Here is a 26,778-nt window from a genome sequence, read left to right as displayed (position 1 = left end):
TGCAAGTATCCTCTCCCATTCTGTGTGTTGCCTTTTCACTTTCTTGATGGTATCATTTGCAGCACAAAAGTTTTGATTTCGATAACATCCTGTGTATCTATTTTTTTCTTTTGTTGTGCTTTTGGTGTCATATCTAAGAAACCATTGTATAACCAATGGTCACAAATATTTACCCCTGTATTTTCTTCTAAGAGTTTTATAGTTTTTATATCTATGCCTTTGAGTCACTTTGAGTTAATATTGTATATGGTATGAGGTAGGAGTCTGACTTTATTCAGTTAATTTCAGTTCCATTGAATTGTCTTGGCACTCTTGTTGAAAATCAGTTGTTCTTAAATGTAAGGGTTTATTTCTGGACTCTCAGTTCTGTTCCATTGATCTATATGTCTATCCTTATGCCACTGCCATACTGTCTTGTTTACTGTAGCTTTGTAGTTAGTTTTGAAATTGAAAATGCAAGTCCACTGATTTTGTTCTTTTACAAGATTGTTTTATCTATTTTACATCCCTTTATTTTCATATTATTTTTAGAAGTTCATCAGTTTTCTCCCAAAACCCAGCTGAGATTTTGATAGGGACTGAGTTGATTCTGCATATCAGTTTGTGGAATATTACTTTATATTTTTGAGACAAGGTCTCACTCTGTTGCCCAGATTGGAGTGCAATGGTGTGATCTTGGCTCACTGCAACCTCTGCCTCCCAGGCTCAAGCAATCTTTCCCCCTCAGCCTCCTTAATAGCTGGGACTATGGGCATGTGCCACCACGCCTGGCTAATTTTTTTAGAGACGGAGTTTAACCATGAATATTGCCGTCTTAATATTTAGTCTTCCAATGAACAAACACAGGATGTATTTCCATTTATTTAGATATTTAATTTCTTTCAACGATGTTTTGTAGTTTTCAGTGTATAAATTTTGAACTTCTTTTGTTAAATTTATTCTTAACGAATGATCCTAAAGCACAATTCTTTATGATGCTGTTGTAAAGGAATTGTTTTCTTAATTTCATTTTCATAATGTTCATTGCTACTATATACAAATATATTTTTGTATATTCAACTTGTATTCTTTGGCATAGGTTTTTAATGGATTTCCTACGGTTTTCAACATACAAGATAATGTAATCTGAAAACCATGAGTTTTACTTCTTCCTTTCTGATGTGGATGACTTTTATTTCTCTTACTTGCTTAATTACCCTAGGACCTATAAGACAGTGTTGAATACAGGTAACAAGTGGACATCTTCTCTTTTACTTGATATTAGAGGGAAAGCATCTGGTCTGTCACCATTAACTATGATGTTAACTGTGGGCTTCTTAAAACAGGTGTCTTTTATCTGGTTGAGGAAGTTCTCTTCAATTCCTAGTTTACATGTTTTTATCATGAAAAAATGCTGGATTCTGTCTAATTCTTTTTCTGCATCTTTGGTCATGTGTTTTTTTTTTTTTTTTTTCTTTATTCTATTATATGACACATTTCATTGATTGATTTTTGTGTGTTACACTAACCTTGAATTCCTAGGATAAATCCTACTGGATCATGGTGTATAATCATTTTTATCTGCCACTGGCTCCAGTTTGCCAGTATTCTGTTGATGATTTTTGCATTTATATTCATAAGAGACACTAATATGTAGTTTTCATGTGACGTCTTTGTCTACTCATAAAGTTCATATATTTAAGGCATATCACATTACATTCAAGGCTGTCTAAAATGCTAGATTGCAATGTATTTGAGGTCAAGAACTCTGCATTTTATACATACCATTTTATCTGTAGCATCTATCAGTGCCTGGCAAAGAATAGGTGCTCTGATTTTTGTTTGTTGAATGAATGGATATTCATCTAATTATTATAATGAAAAATTAGAGGCAGCTCAATTGTCCAGTAGTCGAAAAATGATACATGAATAAGTATATAAGCTCCATGGAATATTTGGCAACTACTACAAATGTTATGAAGTTGTTGTTGTTGAGACAGGATCTCATTCTGTTGCCTAGGCGGGAGCGTGGTGGTGCATTTATAACTCACTGCAACCTGGAACTCCTGGGCCCAAGTGATCCTCCTTCCTCAGCCTCCTGAGTAGCTAGGATTATAGGCATACACCATCATGCTTGCCTAATTTTAATTTTTTATTTTTTAGAGACGCAGTTTCACTCTTGTTGCCCAGGCTGGAGTGCAATGGCATGATCTTGGCTCACTGCAACCTCTGCCTCCTGGGTTTATGCAATTCTTCTGCCTCAGCCTCCCGAGTAGCTGGGACTACAGGCACGTGCCACCACACCCTGCCAATTTTTGTATTTTTAGTAGAGACGGGGTTTCACCATATTGGCCAGGCTGGTCTCGAACTCCTGATCTCGTGATTCACCCACCTCAGCCTCCCAAAGTGCTGGGATTACAGGCGTGAGCTACTGTGCCCGGCGCAACAGGCTATACTTATTTATATTTTTGAGTACTACATAGAGGATTGCGCAAAGTACCCAGATAACAGAGAAAAGAATGACTAACTCTATTAGGGGAGTGTAGGGGAAGGTTTCAAAGGAGATATTTTATATTTAGATCTTGTAGGAAGACAAGGCAGGTATTCTCAGGGCAGAGTTGAATGGGTGTCCTGAGGGTTTTGCACTTTAGGTAATGACCATGGAGGATAGGGGTGTGGGAGGTAGGAAGTTAAGAGGTGAACAGGAAACACAAGGAGAGGATTAACTTTACTCAGGGGTTCAAATGGAAAGTAGATATAAAGTTCATTTTTTGTTAGTATAGGCCCAGATTCCTGAGTGTATGTCAAACTCTAGCCCTATTGTGATATTCACTATCTGGACCAGTAATCTTAAGGTGAGGACCGCCATGGGCTCCCAGATTTATTTGTTCTTTAATAGTTTTTAGGCACTTACTATATGCAAGCATTGTTCTGGAGGCTGAGGATACAGTAGTGACCAAAACTAACAGAAATCCCTGCTCCCATGGAGGTTGCATTCTAGTGGAGAAATCCAGCACCAGCATATGTAAAATATATAGCATGTCAGAGGGTGATAAGTGCTATGGAGAACAACAAAGCAAGGGAGAAATGGATATGATATGCAGGAGGGATGAATGCAGTTTTAAAGTGGCAGGGCTTTCTTGAGCAAAGAACCAAAGGAAGTAAACTGCAGATAATTTGAGGGCAGAACATCGTAGAAGAGAAAAACTGCAAATGCAGTGAACATCATGGAGGTCATGGTGATTGGAGCTGGGTGGGGGAAATAAATAATAGGACCTAAGATTAGAGAGGTAACAGTGTAGTTTCCTATAATGGGACTAGAATCTGACTTACATTTTTAAAAGGTCCCTATGGTAGCTATGTGGAGAACAGATTGTGGATAATGGAATCCATGAGATGATGGTGCTGTGGACCAGGGTAGCAGTGGAAGTGGTTAGAAATGGTCAGATTTTTGATATATTTTGAAGGTAGAGCCAACAGGAATTGCTGGGGTTGTGAAAGAGAGGTGTTCAGGATGCCTCCAAGGTTTTTGGCATACATAACTGAATGGGTGGGGTTGCCATTTACCGAATTGGAGGAAGCATGTTGAAGGAAATTTGTGTGTGGTGGGGGCAGTTGGGAGTCTGAGGAGACCAAGAGTTTTTTACATGTTTAGTTTTAGATGCCTATTAGATATCCAAGTAGAGATATTAAGGAGTACCTGGATATATGAGTCCAGAGTTTAGCTCAAGCTTGTCCAATCTGCAACTGCGGATGGCTTCGAATGCAGTGCAATACAAATTCGTAAACTTTCTTAAAACCTGGAATTTTTTTGCAATATTTTTTAAGGCTCATCAGCTATCATTAGTGTTGGTGTATTTTATGTGTGGCCCAAGACAATTCTTCTTTTTCCAGTGTGGCCCAGGGAAGCCAAAAGATTGGACAACCCTGGTTTAGGGGAAAGGGCCAGGCTGGAGACGAAGTTGAGTCTTTACATATAGTTGGTAATTAAAGTCATGCTACTGGATGACTCACTAAGGGTATGAGTATAGATTAATAAGAGGAATAGGTACGAAGCCCCAGAATGCAGAGGTAGGGGACATAAGGAGCCAGCAAAGATGTCTAAGAATTAACTGGTTGAGGTAGGAGAGAACCAGGAGAGTATGATGTCATGGAAGCCAAGTGAACGAAGTGTTTCAGTGAGAGTGGAGTGATTTCAAATGCTCATGAGAGAATCAAGTAAGGCAGTAAGAACTGACTACTGGATTTAGTACACTGGAGGTCATTATGGATATTTGACTATAGCAGTTTCATAGTGATTGGAGTGAAAGCCCAATTGGTATGGGTTCACTAGTGAATGGGATGAAGACTGGACACAGCATGTTTATAGGCAACTGTTTTGGGAAATGTGTAAATAGGAGCAGACAAATGGGGTAATAGTTGGAGCAAGAGAGGGTTTTTGTTCTGTTTAACACTGACTCAAGATCGTGGTATTATGACATTTCAACCAGTCCCATATTTCTTAAGTTTGAAGCTTTTATTTTAAAGATTTCATTCCAGATGTTTGCACTTCCCACTAAGGTTGCCTCAGGAATTTTTCCTTGTAACGACACTGGCAGCCTTTGTTTATATCTGCTTGTAAGCTTTCTTGGCGCCTATCCTCGCTTTTCCATTTGGAATGATCACTGCATTACTCTCTATTTAGATCTTACCAATACTGTCATAATGTAGCCAGCAGTTAAGGCATCCTTTAGGGTTCTGTGTCCCACCCAGTTCATGGAAGTCACTACCGTTTCTCACTGCTTGCTTTCTACATTTATTTATACTGCTTTTGTATACCTATGTACTGTGCTAGGGATAAAATGAATAAGATCTTGCTGGTCTTTGTCTTAAAGGAGCTCACAGTCTGTCCAGTACGGTACCCACTAGACATATATAGAAATTTAAACTTATTAAATTTAAATAAAAATTCCGTTCCTCAGTCACAGTAAGTACATTTCAAATGCCCAATAGCTACATGTGGTTAGCAGCTACTATACTGAAGTGCTGACAGAACATTTTCATTACTGCAGGAAGTTCTATTGTATAGCACATTGGTCTAGAGACCACACTAACTGATGACCACACAACTACACAAATGTGCTAATTATTTTTACTACTCACCTTGGTATTTAAGCCAGTGTGACTTTGTGATTTTATTTAACATTCTCCTAAGTAGATGGAAAACTCTTTGAGGCCAGAGGGCCACATTTTCTTTCATGTGCCCTCATGTGCTTTACTCATTGAAGGCATTTAGTGAATATGAAATGTAATTTTCCATTTGCCATGGAAAACTTTTTCACAGATGGGTTCTCAAGATTAGCTTAGAATTTTAAAAATTGATACAGAATAGATGTATATATTTTGGGGGCACATGTGATAATTTGATTCATTTATTGATTCATGTAATGCATGAAGATCAAATCAGGGTAACTGGGCTATTCATTACCTTAAAAATATGTCTTTATGCTAGGAACATTCAACTTATTATTTTCTAGCTATTTTGAAATGTACATTAATGTTAACTATATTCAGCCTACTGACCTGCCAAACACTAGGTTTTATTTCTTCTAGCTACCTATATATTTGTACCCATTAGCTTAGAATTTTATATCCTGTTGGGCCCCAGGGGATGCTATAAATTTAACCCTGACTAGCATTAATATTTGTCCCAGATACCTTTCTTCAGTGCCTTGGTGGAAGTATAAGACGGGTCCTCAGGTTTTGGCTACAAATGGGAATCACTTGGAGAGCTTTAAAAAATACTGAGGCCTGACTTAATTGGTCTGGGGTGTGACGTGGGCATTGAGATTTTAAAAACCCCTCATATGATTCTAATAGGAAGTCAAGGTTGAGATACACCAGAATAAATTAGACCCTCAACCCTCACCTTTAATTCTGCACATTTAATAGCTACAAGTCAATCTTTCCAGTACATTTAAATTTCACCTTTTATACTACTCACTAATCCTTTTTTTCCTTGCAGTTTCTTATCTCAGTCATCACTATGGTGCTTCTGACGCTGATGACTGTCACACTGGATCCTCCTCAGAAACTACCGGACTTGTTTTCTGTATTAGTGTGTTTTGTATCTTGCTTGAACTTCCTGTTCTTCTTGGTATACTTTAACATTATAATCATGTGGGATTCCAAAAGTGGAAGAAATCAGAAGAAAATCAGCTAGCTGTATTCCTAAACAAATTGTTTCCTAAACAAATGTGAAAATGTGAACAGTGCTGAAAGGTTTTGTGAACTTTCTGCTATGTATAAATGAAATTGCCATTTTGAGAACCATGGAACCACAGGAAAAGAAATGGTGAAAAGTCATTGTTGTCTACACAAAATAAATGTATATGGAGACCAAAGACCAATGGAGGCTTGTCTAAGTACTGCTTGGCCAAAACATATTGTGGTTTTATTATTCACAGCTATTCAAGTGGGGAAAAAAGAGAAACATGTCCTTAATCCCATTGTTTACTCAGGAAATGCACTTTTTAAATGTCTTGAAAAAACTGAGAAATATTTCTTGATACTTGCTTTGTCTAAACCTACTTCCTTCATCATCAGACCATATAGTGAGCTTCATGGGAGAACTGAGCCCCTTTTTAATGGAAATCACTAATTTTGGTATTCAAACTTATATTTTAGAATGCAAGTAGTGTGTATTTCACTGTTTAGAAGTCATATCTTAGGGAATTAAATTTGTGATAATCTTTTTAATTACTGAGAAGGCAATTTAAACTGCCCGAAGTTTGAATATGCCTTATTACACATGCAAATTTGATTGTTTTAACAAGGCAAATAAACCATAATCTTATTTCCAAGAATGCATATTTTAATACAATTAAAAAATGAATTTTCCTGAATTTAAATGTAAGCTTTAAGTGGTTTGAGTGAAGTCTTCTTAATTACACATAATCACTGGTTCTAAACCTCCAGAATCATTCTGTTTAATTAAACATTATATTATATATATATATTATTATTAACATGGTTCAGGGTTACCACTGCCAGAGCATTGATTCATGTTAACTTCATCCTATTAATACTGTATCACCCTATATTAGCAGAAGCCCATATTTATTGTAGTATTCAACTGGTAAAAATAATGCATGATATCTATGTTGTAGTTTCTCATATAAAGATGTTTTTCTTTAGCCTCTGTAATAAAGATAATCATTTTCCCATCACCATTTTTTCAGGAATATATTTCTTTCATAAGATAGCCACTAAACTATATTAAGTGGTGGTATATTTTAAAATAGTGCAAATCAAACCACATACACACACAAAAAAACTGGTTCTAGACATGGACAGTCACAGGCTGATATAAGAAGGTATGTGTTTCTAAGTCTGATAAAGGAAGTGGGTTTAGACAAAGCAAAAATCTAGAAAGGTTTCTTTCTCAAAGCAAATGTGCATAAAGACTCAAAGGGCAGGTCAGCACAGAATAGCAGCCTTGAATCACTGCCGAATCAGCAGGAACATCGCTGCCCATGGTCACCATCTGTAATCACTGTGCCCAAATGTCAGCATCTTGGCTGGCTGGTGTAGCTTTATTTTAAAAAATATTTTTTGTAATAGTACTCTTGTGTTTAACATAGAATGTTGACTTAAATAAATGATGAGGAAGTTATAAATAATTGGAGTAGAATAATTTTATTATTTGGAAATAAATGTATTACGTATATATATTAGTAAAATGAAATGCACCTGATTCCAGGTATCATCTAGGTAAATTCTGTAAGGTACCATATAGGTAAATTCTTAAATCATTCTTCAGATGATTTAATCTAATCATATTGAGTTGCACTATAGTTTTTATAGAGACTTGTAGCAGTTATCTTGTAAGTATCCCTCATATCTATTAAAAACCAGTTTAAGAGTTTACATTGAACTTAGAGGGATTAGGTTCCAAAATACCAAAACAAAATACCAGAAACAGAGGCCAGGCACAGCGGTCTCTATTTGAGAGGCTGACACAGGATGATCGCTTGAGATCAGTGAGACACCATCTCCAAAAAAGCAAAATATCAAAAATACCCAGTGATGAATTATCACAGAAGTAGGCAATTCCAAAGCATTTCTCTTAGCTAAACTCAGGGCTATAGGGATGTTTTCATACAAATATATTTAGGTTATGCAAAAATATTAAAGATAGATAGATTTCTCACTTTCTTCATTAATATACCTGTCAAAAAATAAGCCCTTCAAAGTTATGTTGAAGTACATTTTAGATGGAGGAGGCATTTCTGAGAAATGCAGTTTTCTCAGCTGCCAATAAACTTAGGTTTGCTTCTTAAAATGAAGAGAATAGGGTGTATGTTCATGTATCATATATGAGGCATACAGAAGTCATTTTCCCTTGAGGACTTAGGGGGGGGCGAAAAATCCCCGATGTAGCATTCTGTCCAAATGATAAACCACAACAAATTGAGTGAAACATTTACAAAAGTCAAGGCAGCCAAAGGAGCCTCTCTGTTCAACAGAGAGAAAGAGATGGATAGGATATAACTAAATAATGGTTAAAGTAACACAATGGTTTCAAGTCTCAATTGGTCTCTCTTCTGTTATGTTCATTGGAAGATCAGGATAAGTATATCCCCCGCAACTCCCCCTCCCCTCATATAAATATTAGTTGTGTGTGTGGATCTTTCTGCTTTGTCCTTCATGTGGCCTCCAAGGGTGATAAAGTAAGAGTCATCTGATCTACAGTGAAAAGAACTGGGAAATGATTCTCAGCAGACCCAGCTGTTCTAAAAGGCAAAAGCTGAGTATATCAAGAGGTCAAACATACAGTAACTGGTTTAACAGCATTAAGCACATACCTATATAACTTGGATTATGTATGAAACCAATCTACTTCTTAACCCTGTATTACCTAACATAGATTACTTTATAAAATGTTTTGGCTTGTAACCTAAGGTTAGTTTTCAATGCTAGAATAATCCTTTTTTAGTATATTTTTGGTAACATCCTATTATAAGCACTGTATCAATAAATTTCTTAAACAGTATGAAGACAATAATTAGTGAAGGTAATTTATATAATTTATATTAACAGTTTTTAAAAACCTTTCATTTTAAAAAGGTGAATCTAAAATTTCTCTAAGTGGAAAGTGAGTTATTTTCTTTTTTTTCTGAGATAGGTATCTTGCTGTGTTGCCCAGTCTGGTCTTAAACTCCTGGGTTCAAGCAGTCCTCCTGTTTCAGCCTCCTGAGTAGCAGCTGGGATTAAAGGCTTGTGCCATTGCATGCAGTGGAAAATTTTCAACCTTAATTTGTTACATTTTGTTTCAGATTTTCTTGTAGTTTTTATTTTTCATGATATATTCAAATGACATGGTAATATTTTCCACTAATTTTGTTAAAACTTAGGGCAAGTACCAAAGGAGTAGCAGTTTTTCCCTACAGAAATGGTCAAGAAAAACATAGGTTTCACTATCAAGATAACATACTCTGTGATTCCCTCCTCCCCTTTATTTTGGGAGTGACAACAAAAACATGATGATGACAGAAAACACCACAGAATAACTGAAATTTAATATTTCAAAATAATTTGGAATGGATCACATATTGCCCCTTAATAAAGGTCTTTTCTTTAAATTCAATACTCTTCGTAGTTTAGTTAAAAAAACTTCATATTTTAAACATTTTACTGAAAAAATACATTCTAATATTTTATAAATGGTATAAAATTTTAAAACCTTGAAAATGCTTTTTTCTCTATAAGCATAGGAAAATAAAAACTCACTCCTGAGATAGTGGCTACACAATAGACTAGATAAATCTTTAAAAAATTTTTTTTAAAGAATCTATAAATTAATAAGCAGCTGGGGCTTTAAACGGGAAAACTGGTACTTAATTCCACTCATCATTACATTTAATCTGAATTTCAGGAAAATATATAGTTCTACCAAAGGTGCCACTTTTATGCATGCTTTATTAAGTCTACCCACAAATGCTAAAAGTCCACAGAAGCGTATGTGGTACAGAATATAAGTCAAGATCTTCCTCTCTGTGTTGGCTTACATTAAAGAGCCAAGAAGAAATGTATTATTTACATTGAGATTATCTACTGGTGTGTGTAGAAAGTTTAAATTAGCTGCAAGAAATTTTATCTAGACATGCACCTGCCGACTGCTACGAGCTGGTATTTACTGGGCAGATTAATTACAAATATTTCTCTGTTCCTTTAAATATGATCAGGCAGATGCAGAAGTTGGTGCTCATGGTGAGTGCATTTCTTCTTAATGCCTGTGGGATATAAAAGATAATTATATTATCAAGAATTAGTTAACATGCACCTCATACATGACTTAAGAAGTGATTTTAACACCCAATAACAATCTAATTTGGTACCTAGTTTAGTCAGATGCTGCTGGCAACCTCTCATTTGCTTTTTTGAGACGGAGTCTCACTCTCACCCAGGCCGGAGTGGAGTGGCGTGGTCTCGGCTGACTGCAACCTCCGCCTCCCGGGTTCAAGTGATTCTCCCGCCTCAGTCTCCTGAGTAACTGGGACTACAGGTGTGTGCCACCACACCCAGCTAATTTTTGTATTTTTAGTAGAGACGGGGTTTCACTATGTTGGCCAGGCTGGTCTCGAACTCCTGACCTCGTGATCTATCCACCTCAGCTTCCCAGAGTGCTGGGATTACAGGCGTGAGCCACCGTGCCCGGCCTCATTTGCTTTTTGATTATCTTCACTAGTAACTGTCAATATGACTACTCTGACATAGCACTCAGTATTCTTTACCTTATGTGACCATACTTACATGAGATACTTCTCAGAGAATTTTAAAACTCCAACAGGGCCTACAGAAAACTTATTTACATGCCTTTGTCTATAAGCCTTAGGAGCCTTTCAGCAGGTGTTTCCTCCAACAGCTGCCCCTGGCTATGACAGATTCCTATTCAGAATATGTCCCTCTGGGGACTCCTAGTGGTGGTAGAGGCTCATGTCTCTTCAGCCTTAGAACCCTTCTGTGAGAGAAAGCCTTTGAAGGAAGCAGCCATTGGCAACTAATGGCATAGATTACCATAGGGCATGTGGGAAAAGATCTTTTAAAATGACCTAATACGGCTGGGGGTGGTGGCTCATGCCTGTAATCCTAGGCCAAGGCAGAAGGACTGCTTGACCCCAGGAGGTCAAGGATGCAGTGAGCTGTGATTGCACCATTGCACTCCAGCCAGGGCGACAGAACGAGACCCTGTCTTTAAAAAACAAAAACAAACAGATAATCCCATCCCGAGGTGATCTGTCTGCTGTGAATTCCCATAACACTGCTTATTCTTCATTTGGTACTTACAGTAGAGAATGTTTATACTTCTCAGTCTGAAGGGGAAGAAACTTCTGTCAACTCTTCCTCTGTACTCCATGGAAGTGTGACAAATTTGATTGGCCAAAGTCCAGAACATTCATTGGTCTACATTTTACTAGTAACATTACACAAATTCTCCCCTCCTTGTAGTTTCCCTATCACTGTCTACTCTCAATCCCAGTGGACCTTTTTTATTATAACACTTCCTAATTTCATATAGTAGGGAGACCAACCCATTCTATTGTGCTGACCTCAGTCAAGCATGTAAAAGGTTGTGGTCTTCACAACATTAGAGTCACATGGAATTGGGGGTCTATCTAAAAGATCCAGCTTTTAGGTTCAGTAAAGTGCACAGAATTCAAGATTTAGACTTAGTGTGAGAAAGAAGAGATTGCATTTCTGCTTTAAGGCAATCTGTCTTAGTTACCCCAAGCTTCTACCAGAGAGCCTGCCATGTTGGGGGTTATCAATTCCACCACCAATCAAGTTGATACTTTGATCCTCATTGGATGCACAATCCTTGTTTGTACTTGTTATTGGCCAGAACTTAGAAGAGTCTGAACTTGTATCATTTATCATAACTTGCCTTATATTGTTTTTGTGTCCTTATTAGGTTTCAAACTGTCATAATACACAGCGCTTTGTTCATACTAAGCCTCATCCTTGTTAGCCAAGTGATTCATCCACATTGTTACTAAAGTATCCCAATATCCCGTTATCATTAGCCAAAATGTTTTTCTCTTCCCATCTTTTGATGGTCTTAGCACTGTGGCTGTGGCCTGTGGGTTGCTGTCACCCTTACTTTCTCTCTTATTCTAGCATTGTTTCACAACTTCACTTTTTTTTTTTTCCTTTTTTGAGACGGAGTCTCGCTCTGTTGCCCACGCTGGAGTACAGTGGCGCTACCTCGGCTCACTGCAAGCTCCGCCTCCCGGGTTCATGCCATTCTCCTGCCTCAGCTTCCCGAGTAGCTGGGATTACAGGCACCCGCCACCGCGCCCGGCTAATTTTTTGTATTTTTAGTAGAGACGGGGTTTCACCGTGTTAGCCAAGATAGTCTCGATCTCCTGACCTCATGATCCGCCCACCTCGGCCTCCCAAAGTGCTGGGATTACATGCGTGAGCCACCGTGCCCGGCCAAGGCTTCACTTTTTAAAGGCTCTGGGAGTGAATTTGTATGGGACAGTCCTCCCCACTGAACAATTACAGGTCAAGAGGAGTAATCACTTAAGTGTGACAGAGGGCTGGAGCTGTTGTGCAGGTAGGGAAGTTGGCCATGGTGATATCAGGAGTACTGTCAGGTTTCTAGGGCGTAAGGACAAGATCAGGGGTTTCATTCACATTCTCCCTTATGCATACCAGTCAGGCAGCTATGACAAATATACAAAAGAGCAATGAGAGAATATGGGGGAGAGGGATTTGGGGAAGCTTATGCAGAAGATGAGTTCTAAGCAGGTTTTGAAAGACAGGTAAAATTTTGACAATAATGAGGGAAAAGGCATGCTAGGTTGAGCAGACAAGACCAAAGGTAAGGACATGAGAAAGGCACTTTCTGGGGAAGGTGTCTGGGAAATGGCAAGTAATCTGGAATGAATAAGGCACAATGAAGAAACTGGAAAGGTAAGCTGTGGGCAGATCAGGGAGACTCCTGAATGTCAGTTTAAATTTGGATTTTATCGTACATATGGTAGAGTGATATCTTCTAAAGCATACGTTTGTCCAGTAGCAGGATAGGCTGTAGGGGAAAGGGACCAAAGTGCAGACAGGTAGGTTACAATAGGGACAGTGATAGTCTGGAAGAGAGGTAATGAAGAAATAAACTGCTCTAGTGGGTGTGGAAAGGAGAATTAAGCATTCTCAGAAGTAATATAATCTGGAAGCGTTTGGATGTGGGGACAAAAAGAGAATTTGACCAATGGAATGATATAATCCCTAGAAAGGTAGAAGAAAAACATCTTTGGAGGGGAAATGATGAAATCAGTATACTTGGGGGACATTGTATGGCAGCTGAGATTGTGGGTTTATAGCCCAGGAGACTATAATAATTTGGAAACCATATACACTAAAGTGAAAAGTCAGGGAATGAAGGAGATAATGAAGGAAATGCTCAAAGTGAGAAGAAAACGTGGTGAAAGGCAGAACTGAGGGAAATGCCTCAAAGGTGAAGTCACTTAATTTCACTGTCATTGCTCTTTTGCTTCTCACTGAAAGGGAGGTTGACTAGTAGCTCAACCTTAATTCTTTCCAGTTTCTTGAAAGTATTACTCAAAGACTCAAAAGAACACCCCAAAATGTGGTTATCTTTACTAAAATCCATTAACACAAAGCTATTCTCAGTACTCTGAATTCCCTGTAAGTTTATTACAGAGATTATCAAACACTAAATGTTGCACGTTCATTTACTAAATGTGTAACTGTGAAGATGTATCTATGATCACCATCTAATATGTTCTCTGTTGGATTTTCATGGGTCAGAAATTTTATAAAATGGTAACCTTATAATGAATGAATATAGGTGTATGTGGATGGATATATATAAGATATATATATATCCTATTACATATAGGATATATAAGGATAATATTTATATATTATCCTTACTTAACAGGATATAAAATCCTTGGCCAGTAGTGAAACCTGACATTCACAGATTACTACTGGGTAGTGGCAAGAGCATAGGCACTGGCACCAGACTACTCAGTTTAGTATCCTGGCCCTGTTTTAGGTGATTCTAGGACAAGGTACTTAACCTCGTTTGTGCCTCAATTGCCTCACCTATAAAATTAAAGTAATAACTGTATCTACCTCATAAGTTGTCGTGAAGATTAAATGGGATACGTATAAAGTATGTGCCAGCAGTGTATAAAGTATTTATAACACTGCTGGCACATAGAAAGTACTCAATAAGGCTGGGCACGGTGGCTCATGCCTGTAATTGCAGCACTTTGGGAGGCCGCGGCAGGTGGATCACTTGAGGTTAGGAGTTCAAGACCAGCCTGGCCAACATGGTGACACCCTATCTCTAATAAAAATACAAACAATTAGCCGGACATGGCGCTCAACTGTAATCCCAGCTACTCGGGAGGCTGGGGCAGGAGAATCACTTGAATACAGGAGGTAGAGGTTGCAGTGAGCCGAGATCGTACCACTGCACTCCAGCCTGAGTGACAGAGCAAGACTCCATTTCAAAAAACAAACAAAAAACCAGAAAGTACTCAATAAATACTAGCTATTATTATAAGCTATTACTCACTGCAAACAACAGAATATAGGCTATTGTCTACTGCATACAACAGAATAAACGTTTTCATAAAAAACTGACACAATTTTCTATGTAAGATGCTTTGCAAATATTAAGACTAGCTTGTCAGGAAGCTAATATTAATCACTTGAGATACCATTTCCAAAGCAAAGTACCTTGGAGGTAGAATATAATTCTTTAATTGTGCTTTGATTTTTTTTCCTTAAGAGATAGCAGGCAATGCACCTGGTAAGCTAAGAATTCTTTTTTTTTTTTTTGGAGACAGGGTCTCGCTCTGTCACCCAGGCTGGAGTGCAGCGATCATGGCTCACTACAGCCTCTACCACGTGGGCTCAAGTGATCCTCCCAACTCAGCCTCCTGAGTAGCTGGGACTACAGACATGCACCACCATACCCAGCTAATTTTTCTATTTTTTTTTTTTTGTAGAGACAAGGTCTTTCACTATGTTGCCTAGGCTGGTCCTGGGCTCAAGCGATCCTCTCACCTTGGCTTCTAACAGTGCTGGGATTACAGGCATGAATCACCATGCCTAGCCCCTAATGCCAGTTTTTGTTGTTGTTTTTTCCTGAGACAAGAGTTTCACTCAGTCGCCCAGGCTGGAGTGCAATGGCGTGATCTCAGCTCACTGCAACCTCCGCCTCCTGGGCGATTCACCTGCCTCAGCCTCCCGAGTAGCTGGGATTCAGGTGCAAGCTACTACACCCGGCTAATTTTTTGTATTTTTAGTAGAGACGGGGTTTCACCATGTTGGCCAGGCTGGTTTCAAACTCCTGACCTCGAGTGATCCACCCGCCTCGGCCTCCCAAAGTGTTGGGATTACAGGTGTGAGCCACCATGCCCAGCCAATGTCAGTTCTTAATGTGAACCTTCAGTTATAGGTACGCTAAACACTAATATATCATGACTCATATTGCTTTTAGCTTATTTGTTACAATAAGCTATTTATAAACATCATTTTTACTTGTATTACTGAATCAATAGGAATTGTTCTGAAGGCAAGGTATAACTAATTAATATATAATTATTTACTTAATTTAGCACATTTCCAAATTTAACAGACTAGTTATATCTTGTTCAGTCAGATGTGTCTTACAGAAACTATAATCCACTTGTCAGCATCTACTTAGCCAGTCTATTTAGCTATTTATATGAAAGATGCTTGATTAAGGACCCTTTTACACTCAGTTAAAAATGTGTCCTCTGAGTTTTAAAGTTAGCGTCGTCAGCTCAACAGTTCTTTTCCACTCAGCCTCTAACTGATGTCAGATGCCCTCTTGTTGTTTATAAGATTAGATTAATATAATTTCAGCTAAAGCTCCAAAGCTCATATCCCTATTTTCTTATAGGAAGACAATACCAAATCTGATAATGCAGATAAAATGTTTCCACCTGAACAAAACGCAATGAAATTTCACAAGGTTAAACTAAATTAGAAAGGTGAAACAGTACCTCAGTTTAAAATGGCTTTAAGGAATTCACAGCTGTCAAGATGACATGATTCTATATGAAAGAAGAAAGGTGTTTTTTTTTTTTTTTTTTTTTTTCAGAAAACAATTCAAAGCAACTTGCCACAATATATGACGCAGAATAAATGTTGAAGCAAAATGAAATTAAAACAACCTAAGGTCTTGTTTTACACTAAGAGCAGCTATGAGGCTATAAATTCTCATTTCAACATCCTATAGTTAGCCTGATTCTATTTCAGAATATACATTTTCAAATTTATTACAAAAACTTCCAAGACATTTATTACAATACATGCTTATTACCATTGTTAGTATACGCTTTATGGTTACTAAAATGACTTGTCATTTGTGCTAGATTCTATACCCCTGAGGGCAGGACTATGTCTGCCTTGTTTGTCAGCGTGTCCCCAATGCTAGAATAATACCTGGAGCATGGTAGGCACTCAATAAACATTAATGAAGTAAGAAAATAGCAATTTATAAGTATTTGAAAATACTTAGATAATTCTTTAAAAAAAGTTCTTTTCATTCATCACACATTGGCTGCACTGCATGTGGAACTTCTTTCCAGGCTCTATCCAAGCACTATGCTAGGCTCTGGAACTATCGTACATAGATAAGACTTTTTGTTTGTTTGCCAAAGAGGAGCCCAGAAAGAGTCCTGTAACCAGGCAATTACAATGCACTACAACATGATACATTTAAAATATTCAGACATGTGTTGTGGGAGCCTCAAAGATGAAGCAATTTAGCTTTACCTAGGAGAGCTGGGGAGAGCTTCACAGAGGTTGTGACATCTGAGGCTGACCTTAAAGGATGAGCAGGAGTTTGCAAGACAGAGAAAAAAGCAATCTAGGTAGAGGGTAAGGTAGCAAAGAGTTCTGGGGTCCTGAAAGAGAGGTTTCAGAGGGCTGAAGCACTTGGTGTGAATAGTATGAATAAAAATGACTACCCTCCTCTTATCTGAGGTCTGAGCTGGAGGAAAAATCACCTAATATTTAATAATTACCAAGTCCTGCTTTTAACTATATAACTAGTTATAATACTATAAACATTTGCTTTATTGTGTTTAAAATATGTAAACAACTTAGATAATTTACCTCTTTTTTTGTGGGGCTTTTTTGACTACTCTGAGAGTTAAAAATGGGAAAAAAAAGTTCACCTGTCAGGTGACACAAAACCAATTTCTACTAAATGTGCCAGAATAATTTTTCTCCATCTCAAGAATAGTCTTCAGTCTATTCATTACTGTCTTTTTACAGTATTTTTTATTTAATAAAACCTATTAAGACTACCATACAAATCTCTTTACTTATGCTTTTATCTTTTAACTGATCAATTTTTATATTGCTGACATCCCTTCTTCACCATTTGCTCATTTAAAAATTCATAGTATGTGAGATATGTCTCTGGGGAAAATGTCTATAAAATTTGTTACAGCTGGCAAACGTGTATGAGTCAGTGATAGCACATGACTAAATGCTTCACAGAAAATAAAATTTGTTTCTGTAGTAAGCAGAACTGTTTAAATGTTATTTATTTTTATGTTTCAAAGAAAATATATTGTGAAGTGCTGCATTGATTTAATACACAACAATGTCTGTGTACACGCTGTAGAAGGAAAATTTATGAAACCTTTGCACAACTCCTTTAATTGAATTTTCCAAATCTCTCACCACACACAAATAATCAATATCTTCTGCAGAGAAAACCAGTCAGAATTATTACAGTCTTTCTTTTCAATTTTGTTGTCATCAGCACATACAGAGCACCTGGATATTTGTAATGTCTGATAGCAAGTTATTTACACCTCTTAAACACCTAATTGCTATTAAGTGAGTCCAAATCTATAGTTTAAAATTTTTTCTACTAATTTTATTTGAAACAAAAATTATCATACTTCTGTTAAAGTATAAAAAATTTAAACCATGAAAGAAATTTAAAAGGCTTTGAAAAGTAATAAACCAGTTTATTTTTACTTAAATCCTAGACAAATCTCAAGTAAGCATTTTTAGCAGCTGAAATGCATACCCCAAAACAATGATGAATCATGTAAAACAAGAGCATTAACATTATTAATAGGAAAGGTTATGACTCACATATGGCTACATGATAGCTGAATCATTATAAAGAGCTGAGGACTATAGTTGTACATTAATGTATATTTGTGCTATCAAAATTAATGGCTCCATTTTTTATCTCCAGATAAACCCAGAATGTTAAAGCATAGGGGGAATTTCTGTTGTTTCTCCTAAAAGTCGTCATGTCTAAACTTCAAACCTCAGTGCTTTTAAAATTGAAGTATCTGTTTGAAAAAAATATATTGTTTAATGTTAAGATAAAATAGAAAACTAAAAGGGTAGTAGTCTTCTGGGAGTGAAATTATTCAGCTGGTATGATGAATACTTTTTCAAGCCTGAGTGGGGGAAAGAACAACATATTTTTATGTTTAAAAAATACTTCAGTGGGTGGTTAGAATGAAGAGGCAATATCAAACTATTTTATAGTGTTAGAACAGAAAGAGTTTTAAATTTGTCCTGTTGTCTAAGAATGTGATAACTAAAATCTTATAACCAAGATGAATTTTACTATGTAAGAATACAGAAAGTTAACTAAAGAAAACAGGAACATTGTACTTTATGCTTTTTAAAACAGATCAAAGTTGGAAATTCTGAAATATTTTCTATTACAAACAGCTGAAACATTGAACAATGTAAAGTTCAGATGGTTCTATTTCATTTAAAATATGCATACTGCAACCCACACAATTATTCTCAAAACAGATAAAATATGTTTTGGACTGAAGCTAAGTGTCTAGATTTCATATCTTGGCAACTGCTCTACAATTTGCTTACATTCTTTTCAAAAACATTTTGTTTATTGGAAGTGCTAGTTAGAGACCAACAATGATGGCATTTTTTATTATCTTCAGAAAAAACTGAAAATATTAACTACTAAATAATGCCATCTATTGACTAAGGAATATCTGTAACAAGTTGTTTTAAGTAGAGGTTGATTATGTAAAGTAAATAAATTTCATGCCTCACCATGTGATGATAATGTGACATTTCATCTCTATCAGCCCACTGCATGGTCATATGTCTTAAGTCTTCAGCATAACAAATTTAAAATAATTATGAAAATTCACATCCAAATCTTACAGAAAAAGAACCTTTCATTTCATTATTTTCCTAATAGTCATAAAGCCAGTGTTATTGAAGAAAGCAAAATTAGGCTTGTTTCCTAAGTAACTGAAGAAAGAAAGAAGCCTTCCTTTGTTTAAGAAATCTGTGTTTAGCAGAGGAGATCCTCTTTTATTCATATACTCTCATCAAGGCATCCCCTGATTTACCAGGTCCAGTTCTTACGACACTATGAAAATCTCAGTGTGCCTTTTAATTTTATTGTGTATGTTTTAAATTTCTCCTGAATAAGTTATATAAAGCCTTAAGAATGTGTGTCAGATGTCTACATTTAAAACACTAGAGTGTTATTTTTACAATTATACTCTTCCTGTAATAAAGACTGTAACTGACGTTAACTGAAATTCCCACTGAAATGAAAAAATAAATATTACCAGAACTAAAAGACCAATTAGAAGAGGCAATGATAGCATAAATATTGAAATTCTCATGGTACTGTCTATTTTAACTATTCCAGAAAAATTTTGTAAGAATCTGAAAGACCAAAAAACAAACAAACAAACAAAAAAACCCACCAAAAACCCAGAAGAATCTGAAGGACATTCTTTTGATAGTGAAACAAGTAATTGGCTTATTCTAATTTTCATAATTACCTTAATAAATCCTATACATATTATAGGGATGATTTTTATTTTACTTATTTTCTAATATTATGACAAACTCCCAAAACATTTTAAAATTTAAACAATTCTGTGTAATAGCATAGTAAAAATAAATAAATAAAAGAAAGTGGAAATTTCAAGGCCAGATTGCAAAATAAGGGACATATAAAGCAAACTAGTTTGAGATGTCAAAAGAATTAGCAAAATCCTCTTAAAATGAATGTATGAGCAGAAAAGGGTAAAAGTTGCTAGCTTAGTAAAAAAAATTTACATGTGTGTGCATGTTTGTGTGTACATAATCATTAACCAAAAAACAAAACAAACAAAAAACCCCCAAAACTAATATGTATGTTAGGAACCAGAGAAAGAGGTAGGAAAAGCACTCAGGAAAACTATATAGCTTAAAATCAAATTACAACAAAAATAAGCTTTAATCTATTTTTTAGGCAATATGAATTTCCCAAAATTAGTTAAAAAGCTAATGAAGTTTTTAATACCTCAGGAAATACAAAGAGCTAATGTAGCTCCTGCCAAGAAACAGAATTGGATGATGACAACATAGAACACACATTAATATATAACATACTTATATAGATACTATGTATTATATATTTTTTAAACTGAGTTTTCATTTAAATCAATGATTATTAGAAATTTACAAACATGGTTTAGTGATACAGTCTCTCTATGCAGGAACTCAGTCCTTTGGGAAAATCTGGTAATGGGCAAGTCAGCCTTAATGCCTAAAATAATAGAAAACAGTTTTAAGGCTGATCATGCATAAACACACAATGAGTTAATGTATTTTAGATGGCCATAAGGAAATGAAAAAAGTTTCCCCTGGAAGGAAAAATATTTTAATGAAATATAAATTTAAAAAATTTTTCTTTACATTATTAGCATTGACAGTTCACTTATTTATTCCAGAGTTTTCCTCTTCCTTATTTCTCAAAGCTGTTTGCAAAAGCTAACTATGTTAAGCCTAATTCTAGTTAGTTCTATGAAGTTACAGATTTTTAAGGAAATCACACTATTGGTGTAGAAGATATAGAAGCAAGTTTTCTTCCAATTGGGAAATAATAAACATTTTGCTTTCCTATTGTGATCCTCTAAAACTTGTCAAATTAGGAGAGATTGAAACCACTGAAACCCAGTTACACATTCTAATCAGGTTATACAACTAAAGTAAGAGACAAGAGGCCAGGGGTGTTGGCTCATGCCTGTAATCCCACTTCACTAATCATCACTTTAGTCTGGGTGACAGGGTACAATCCTGCCTCTAAATTTTTCTTTTTTCTTTTTCTTTTCTTTTCTTTCCTTTTCTTTTTTCTTTCTTTTTCTTTCCTTTCTTTCTTTCTCTTTCTCTCTCTCTTTCTTTCTTTTTTTTAAAAGAAGAGATCCCAAGCCATTTCCAAGAAACAGCTACCTTTCATGTTCTTAAATTCTTGGCATCACAGTAAACGTTAGTTGCTCAACTGAAGAGCTCAGGAAGCCTATTCAGCTCCCTTCCCACATGAGCTTTGGAGGAGTCTTGCCATGGCTGCAGCCCTGCCATGACCCAGCTGGCCTTTAGATCTGACTGGCTGGCAATCCCAGCACTTTCCATTGCCAACCCATCACTGGCTTATTAAAGGTTCTAAACCCAGGCTAACATACCAGATTGGCTGAAGCAGTTTCAATTATGTGCCATGTTTGAATCTGAAAGCTAAGATGATTGGATGATTTCATTTGTTTTAAGAGATAACACAGAATAATGGAAAGACCAGAGTTCTTGAGGCCAGACTGGTCTTTGGTTGGAATCCTTGCTGTGTTACCTAAGTAGAAGTCTTGGGCAAGTTACTTAATATTTTTTGTGTCTTCATTCCTTGTCTATAATGACAATGATAATACAGTGTAGCTATCTTTCCACATTGCTGTAAAGATTTGCTGATCCTAGTATTGAGAATATTTGTAATTATAGTTACTCAATAAATGGCAGTCATTGGTATTTAAAAGTGGTAGGCTAAAAACATGGCCACCCATTTTAAGGCCTAATTCCACTTGCAGTAATTGCTAAATGGCATTCATGTAGGTACTATTAATCACTTTTATATTAGTCTAAAGGTTTTGGTATTTTACAGTTCATGATTACTTTGCTTATTGAGGTGGGAAGGTGTGAATGTGTACTTCCTATGGAAACCTAAAAACTGTTTATTTAGTTTTCCATACTGTGAAATGCTCAGAGGCATAAGAGTTCATAGTAGAACAAAGCATATCAATGATCTGAAAGTTTCCAGAATACTGGTTAGAAAGTAACTTTTAATGCTTCTAGTGCAACAATAAAAACTGCAGTATATTAATGCATTGTTGCTCCTATTTGTCTGTATTCTCAAAAAGAAATTTTAATAAAAAGACAAAATTCAAATCTTATGTTGAAGATTGCATTTCAAAAGACATTTAAAAAGTTCAATCATCAGAGAAGTTGATCTCATCAGATATCATCTTCTGCTAAATGCAATACAAAGCTTTTCAAATGAGATTCGTGATCTTTTAAAAGAACACACTTCAGAACAGGGATCTTTGAGGAAAAAAGAAAACCACTAAAAACGATTCATGGGCCGGGCGCGGTGGCTCAAGCCTGTAATCCCAGCACTTTGGGAGGCCGAGGCGGGCGGATCACGAGGTCAGGAGATCGAGACCATCCTGGCTAACACAGTGAAACCCCGTCTCTACTAAAAATACAAAAAATTAGCCGGGCGTGTTGGCGGGTGCCTGTAGTCCCAGCTACTCGGAGAGGCTGAGGCAGGAGAATGGCGTGAACCCGGGAGGCGGAGCTTGCAGTGAGCCGAGATCGCGCCACTGCACTCCAGCCTGGGTGACACAGCAAGACTCCGTCTCAAAAAAAAAAAAAAAAAAAAAAAAAACCACGATTCATGATGATTAGTTTTAATTGGCAAAATGGGATGAAAGCATCTTTTTATGTAATAAACTAAAACACAACTACTTACCTTTGTGAGGAAGTCCTGTACTCTTTTCAAACAGTTTTTGTTCATTTACTTTTGTCACTAAAGGAAGTAAAAATCTCATGTCAAGAATTAACATAGAATACGGATAATTTCTCAATACTTGGAACAAACAACTTCATGAGAAAAAATAATTCAAAATAATACATAAGTATCAAGTATAAAATATAATACTTTATTATATATTATAAAAATGGGCATTACATTTGAAATGCCTACTACCAGTTTCCAAGGTGCATTCTTTTCATTCACATTCAAGAAAAATCCCCAAAATAACACAACCTGATAGAAGACATGTGGCTTCTTATTTAAATAAGGTAATAGTATTTTTATCACATGTCCAGTAATGGTATATATAAAGAAGTCTATCAAATGTAAATGAGACAAATTAATAGGCTTATCTTTAAAATTACTGTCATTGAAAACTCATAAATTCTTACTTAGTTCTTTGGTTTTCTGCATTTCTCTTTTTAAGAAATGTGATGCACAGGAGATTCCAATGAGATTTTCAAGCTCTCTACTGCCCTCCAAAGCCTACAAGAAATCCATCTTGAATGAGTTAAGTTCTCTACACAAATGAGATTACTGACACGTCTAGTGAAAATACAGTATATTGTTTCCTTCATTTGAAAAACTTAAACTTTATGTTAGGATATTTAACTGTTTCTGGCAGGCCAACTATTTCAAGCCCAAAAATGCCTGAATAAAAACAATTTATAATTAAAAAGACTAAACATAATCTACAAATTTATGTTTAAATGTGAAAAGCAAGATATTACTAAAATATTATGGTTAAATAGTGTTCTCTTATAAAAAAAAATTCCCATGAAAAGTAAATTAAACATACTCTGTGCAAACTCTTTCCTGGATTGCATTCCCTAATCTGGGACATTTCTTTCCTTTTATCATTTTCAAACAGGGTAGAAGTATGAAAAAATGCAAACCTGTATACTACTTAAATTTTGCATTATCTCCATGATTTCTTCTGACAATTTCTCAACTTTTGATAGCAACATCATGAATCTAGTAATAAAGAAAAAGATAATACTTAGCAAGGGGAAGCATTTAAACATGGCAAGTCATTTTCAGAGCTTTAACTCTTTTTAAAGGACCTTAGACTTAGGTTCTTTCATTCTTTACAAACACAATATATATATTATCAACTGTCCCCTCTTTTGGAGTTTTACTTTCCAATTCCCACTGAGCAGTGGGATGGAAGACATAGTTGGCTGTTCCTTTCTCCACAATGCCACATTGAGAACACTAATACACCACCATTCCTTCATTTACCTTGATCTGAGTCTATGAATCAGTATCACCTAGTAACTTCTTTTGAAAATAAAAAAAGTTTTATGACTTCATTTTAAATTTGAAAATAAAGAAGAGGAAAAGAGGAAAACATCACTTGGAATTCAATCTTCTGAACATATCTCCAGTTAGCTTTTTGGAAAAATGCTCCTAGTTTAAAAACAAAAAATTGTGTAACTTTGTTATCATGCTTTTTTTTTTTCCTTTTTATAAAGAAATGGGGTTTACCTCTGTTACCCAGGCTGAAGTGCAGTGGTGTGATCATGGCTCACTGCAGCCTCAACCTCCTGGGTTCAATAGATCCTCTTACCTTGGCCTCCCAAATCACTGTGATTACAGGTGTGAGTCATGGTGTCTGGCTGTGCTTTCTTTACTTAATACAACATTATATACATTTTGGGGGGCCACATATTAAAGGCTGCACAATATTCTATTTAGTAAACATACTAAAAATGGTTTAACCATTCCCTTACTGTTAAAATTTTAGTTTCTTTTCCAATTTTAAGACCCCATAGCTGTTTGTGATAATCTATATCAACACAGTCTGATAGAAAAATAATGTAAGCCATGTATGTAATTTAAAATTTTTGGTAGCCACACTAAAATGAATAAAAAGGTAAATTTTCTTTAATAATTTTCATAACGTTTAAGTATTTAAATCAATATATTCAAAATATTATTTCAACATATAGTGAATATAAAAATTATTGAGATATTTTATACTTTTTTCAAATCCAGGTATACTTTACATATTAACAGCACATCTCATTCCATACTTGCCATATTTCAAGTGCTCATTAGCCATGTATGGCTTGTGAGTACTGTTTCAAACAGCATAAATCCATATAGATTTTATGAGAGAAACCAGAAATTCTATTTAAATGCTTTTTCAAGATTACATCAGTGTTAGTCATTGACATTTTTGTTATTAAAAATAAGACAAGTATGTTAAAATTTTGATATACAATGTGTATGTATAGTAAGTTTCAACTAAGTAAAATTTTATCTAAGTATGCAAACAAGAAACAGACTTGATAGCATTATGAAAAAGCTAAAAATTATGAGGGCAGTGGAATTTTGGGTGTTTTTTTTCTTTAAAAATTTTCCTTTATTATGTATTTTCAATTAGAAGTTATCTGTCTGAGGCCCTGATAGCTTAACAGGAGAACCTCAGTTTGAGAGATGGTATCATAAAGGAATTCCTGCTCCTTCAAATTAGATCCAAAGACCTGAAGAAACAAGGACTGAAGAAACTCCCTCCCAGGCTGGATCCTCTAGCTTCTCATTTATGATGCCAAAGCCTACTGAATGCCCTAGGAGTACAAAGTGGAAGCAAATAAGTTACTTTGCTATGAGAAAGAATCTGAGGGGCTTGTTGCCTTATACCTTGCATCCCTTTCCTGGGAGAACTGGAATAGCAGAGCGTTTTCAAACTGTCTTACCATATCTTAACGAGCTGATGGTATTCCCTGTTAACCCATAGGGAATTGTGTGGGAAGGATTAGGTTCTGCAGGGCTGCCATCTTGAATGTCTCTAAGGGGCTCTGTTCACATACAGTTAGATGTAAATGGTGCCCCCAAAAGTTGTACAATGTAGCATCTCCAAAGGACCTACTAGCAGCTCTCCTAAATTAAGATAGTAATTGAGGGGCTAAGCTAAAACAAACTGTTTTAACAATCTTGGAGACTTGTATGGATTAAATATCAATTATCTGGGGAAGTTGTTTTCAAAACATCTTTGATATGCTGAAGGTGCTTTCTCAAGGACACTTGTATCCATTGCAGGATCAAGTAGTAGGACTAGTAGATATGCCATTGCTTTTATTATTATTTTGATTCCCTTTCCTCTCCTCCTCTTCTTCTCCCTAGACGAAATCACCTCTTTTTCCCACCTTGAAGGCAACCAAATTCCCATGAATGGTGTTTTAAGTGTTATACAACTGTTACATCCTGAAAAATTCTTTCTTTTTCAAGGCATTCCTTTCCACACTTTCTGAATCACTAAAGAAGCCTTCATAATCTTTGGAGATAAACTATTTGCTGAGCAGATTTTGGGAGAAATAATTCTACCACTTTCTTCATCCTAGACAAAATGGAATTCTCATAAACATCCTACTTGTGCTGAAAAGTAGATTTGTATTGCTACTGAGAGCCTTTTCTGTATTTTCAATGCATGGTTCAAATTTCACTTTGTTGCCCTAACATAGCATTATGGTTTGCATACAGTCCCTTAATATCATCTTGATGTTCCTTTACTAATTTATTTATTCCTGAAAACCAACGATCTTTCATTTCTTTCAAGCTGCCTGAAGAATATATTTCTCAAGTTCATTATGGTACAAAATTTCAAAGTTATTGTGGCTCTTTCAAGTTGGTGAGTAAAAGTATCATCATTGGGTGCCATTCATATTTTACAGAATACTATTTCTTTCTCAAATAGATTTGCCTCTCACTAGACTAAATTGGACCAAATCCTTTATCTTATAATGATCCTTTGAGCCATCTGGATGTCAGTGGGCCACTACATCCAGGTATCCAGTGACTGTTGCCAGTTTTATGGCATCCTTACAAGATTTAATCAAATCTGCATTGTGGTCAAAGACTACTGTAGCACA

General features: G+C 36.0%; 2 protein-coding genes across 12 annotated transcripts in view; one reads left to right on the top strand and one right to left on the bottom strand.

The window, feature by feature from the left end:
- The window catches only part of ALG6 (ALG6 alpha-1,3-glucosyltransferase), a 71,678-nt gene extending 65,316 nt beyond the window's left edge, over positions 1–6,362 (top strand). For all 4 annotated transcript variants that reach the window (XM_055234657.2, XM_063613340.1, XM_055234656.2 and 1 more), the window contains one exon: positions 5,984–6,362. In XM_055234657.2, coding sequence (XP_055090632.1) covers positions 5,984–6,181 — 198 coding nt within the window. In that variant the 3' untranslated portion in view covers positions 6,182–6,362. The remainder of the gene's footprint in view (positions 1–5,983) is intronic.
- Positions 6,363–7,640: 1,278 nt separating this feature from the next.
- The window catches only part of ITGB3BP (integrin subunit beta 3 binding protein), an 83,292-nt gene continuing 64,154 nt past the window's right edge, over positions 7,641–26,778 (bottom strand). For 2 of the 8 annotated variants that reach the window (XM_055234667.2, XM_055234662.2), the window contains exons 5-8: positions 23,800–23,878; positions 23,296–23,389; positions 22,841–22,897; positions 7,641–10,253 (exon numbers count right to left, since the gene is read on the bottom strand). In XM_055234667.2, the coding sequence (XP_055090642.2) occupies positions 10,192–10,253; positions 22,841–22,897; positions 23,296–23,389; positions 23,800–23,878 (292 nt within the window). In that variant the 3' untranslated portion in view covers positions 7,641–10,191. Of the gene's footprint in view, positions 10,254–16,031; positions 16,083–17,996; positions 20,597–22,840; positions 22,898–23,295; positions 23,390–23,799; positions 23,879–26,778 lie in introns of those variants that run through there. The other 6 variants (XM_055234668.2, XM_055234665.2, XM_063613352.1 and 3 more) reach the window with 5 other exon arrangements.

The sequence above is a fragment of the Symphalangus syndactylus genome, chromosome 19, assembly GCF_028878055.3.
Source record: "Symphalangus syndactylus isolate Jambi chromosome 19, NHGRI_mSymSyn1-v2.1_pri, whole genome shotgun sequence".
Lineage (NCBI taxonomy): Eukaryota > Metazoa > Chordata > Mammalia > Primates > Hylobatidae > Symphalangus > Symphalangus syndactylus.
Note: the sequence above shows the minus strand (reverse complement) of the source record. Positions and strands in the feature narration are given on the sequence as shown.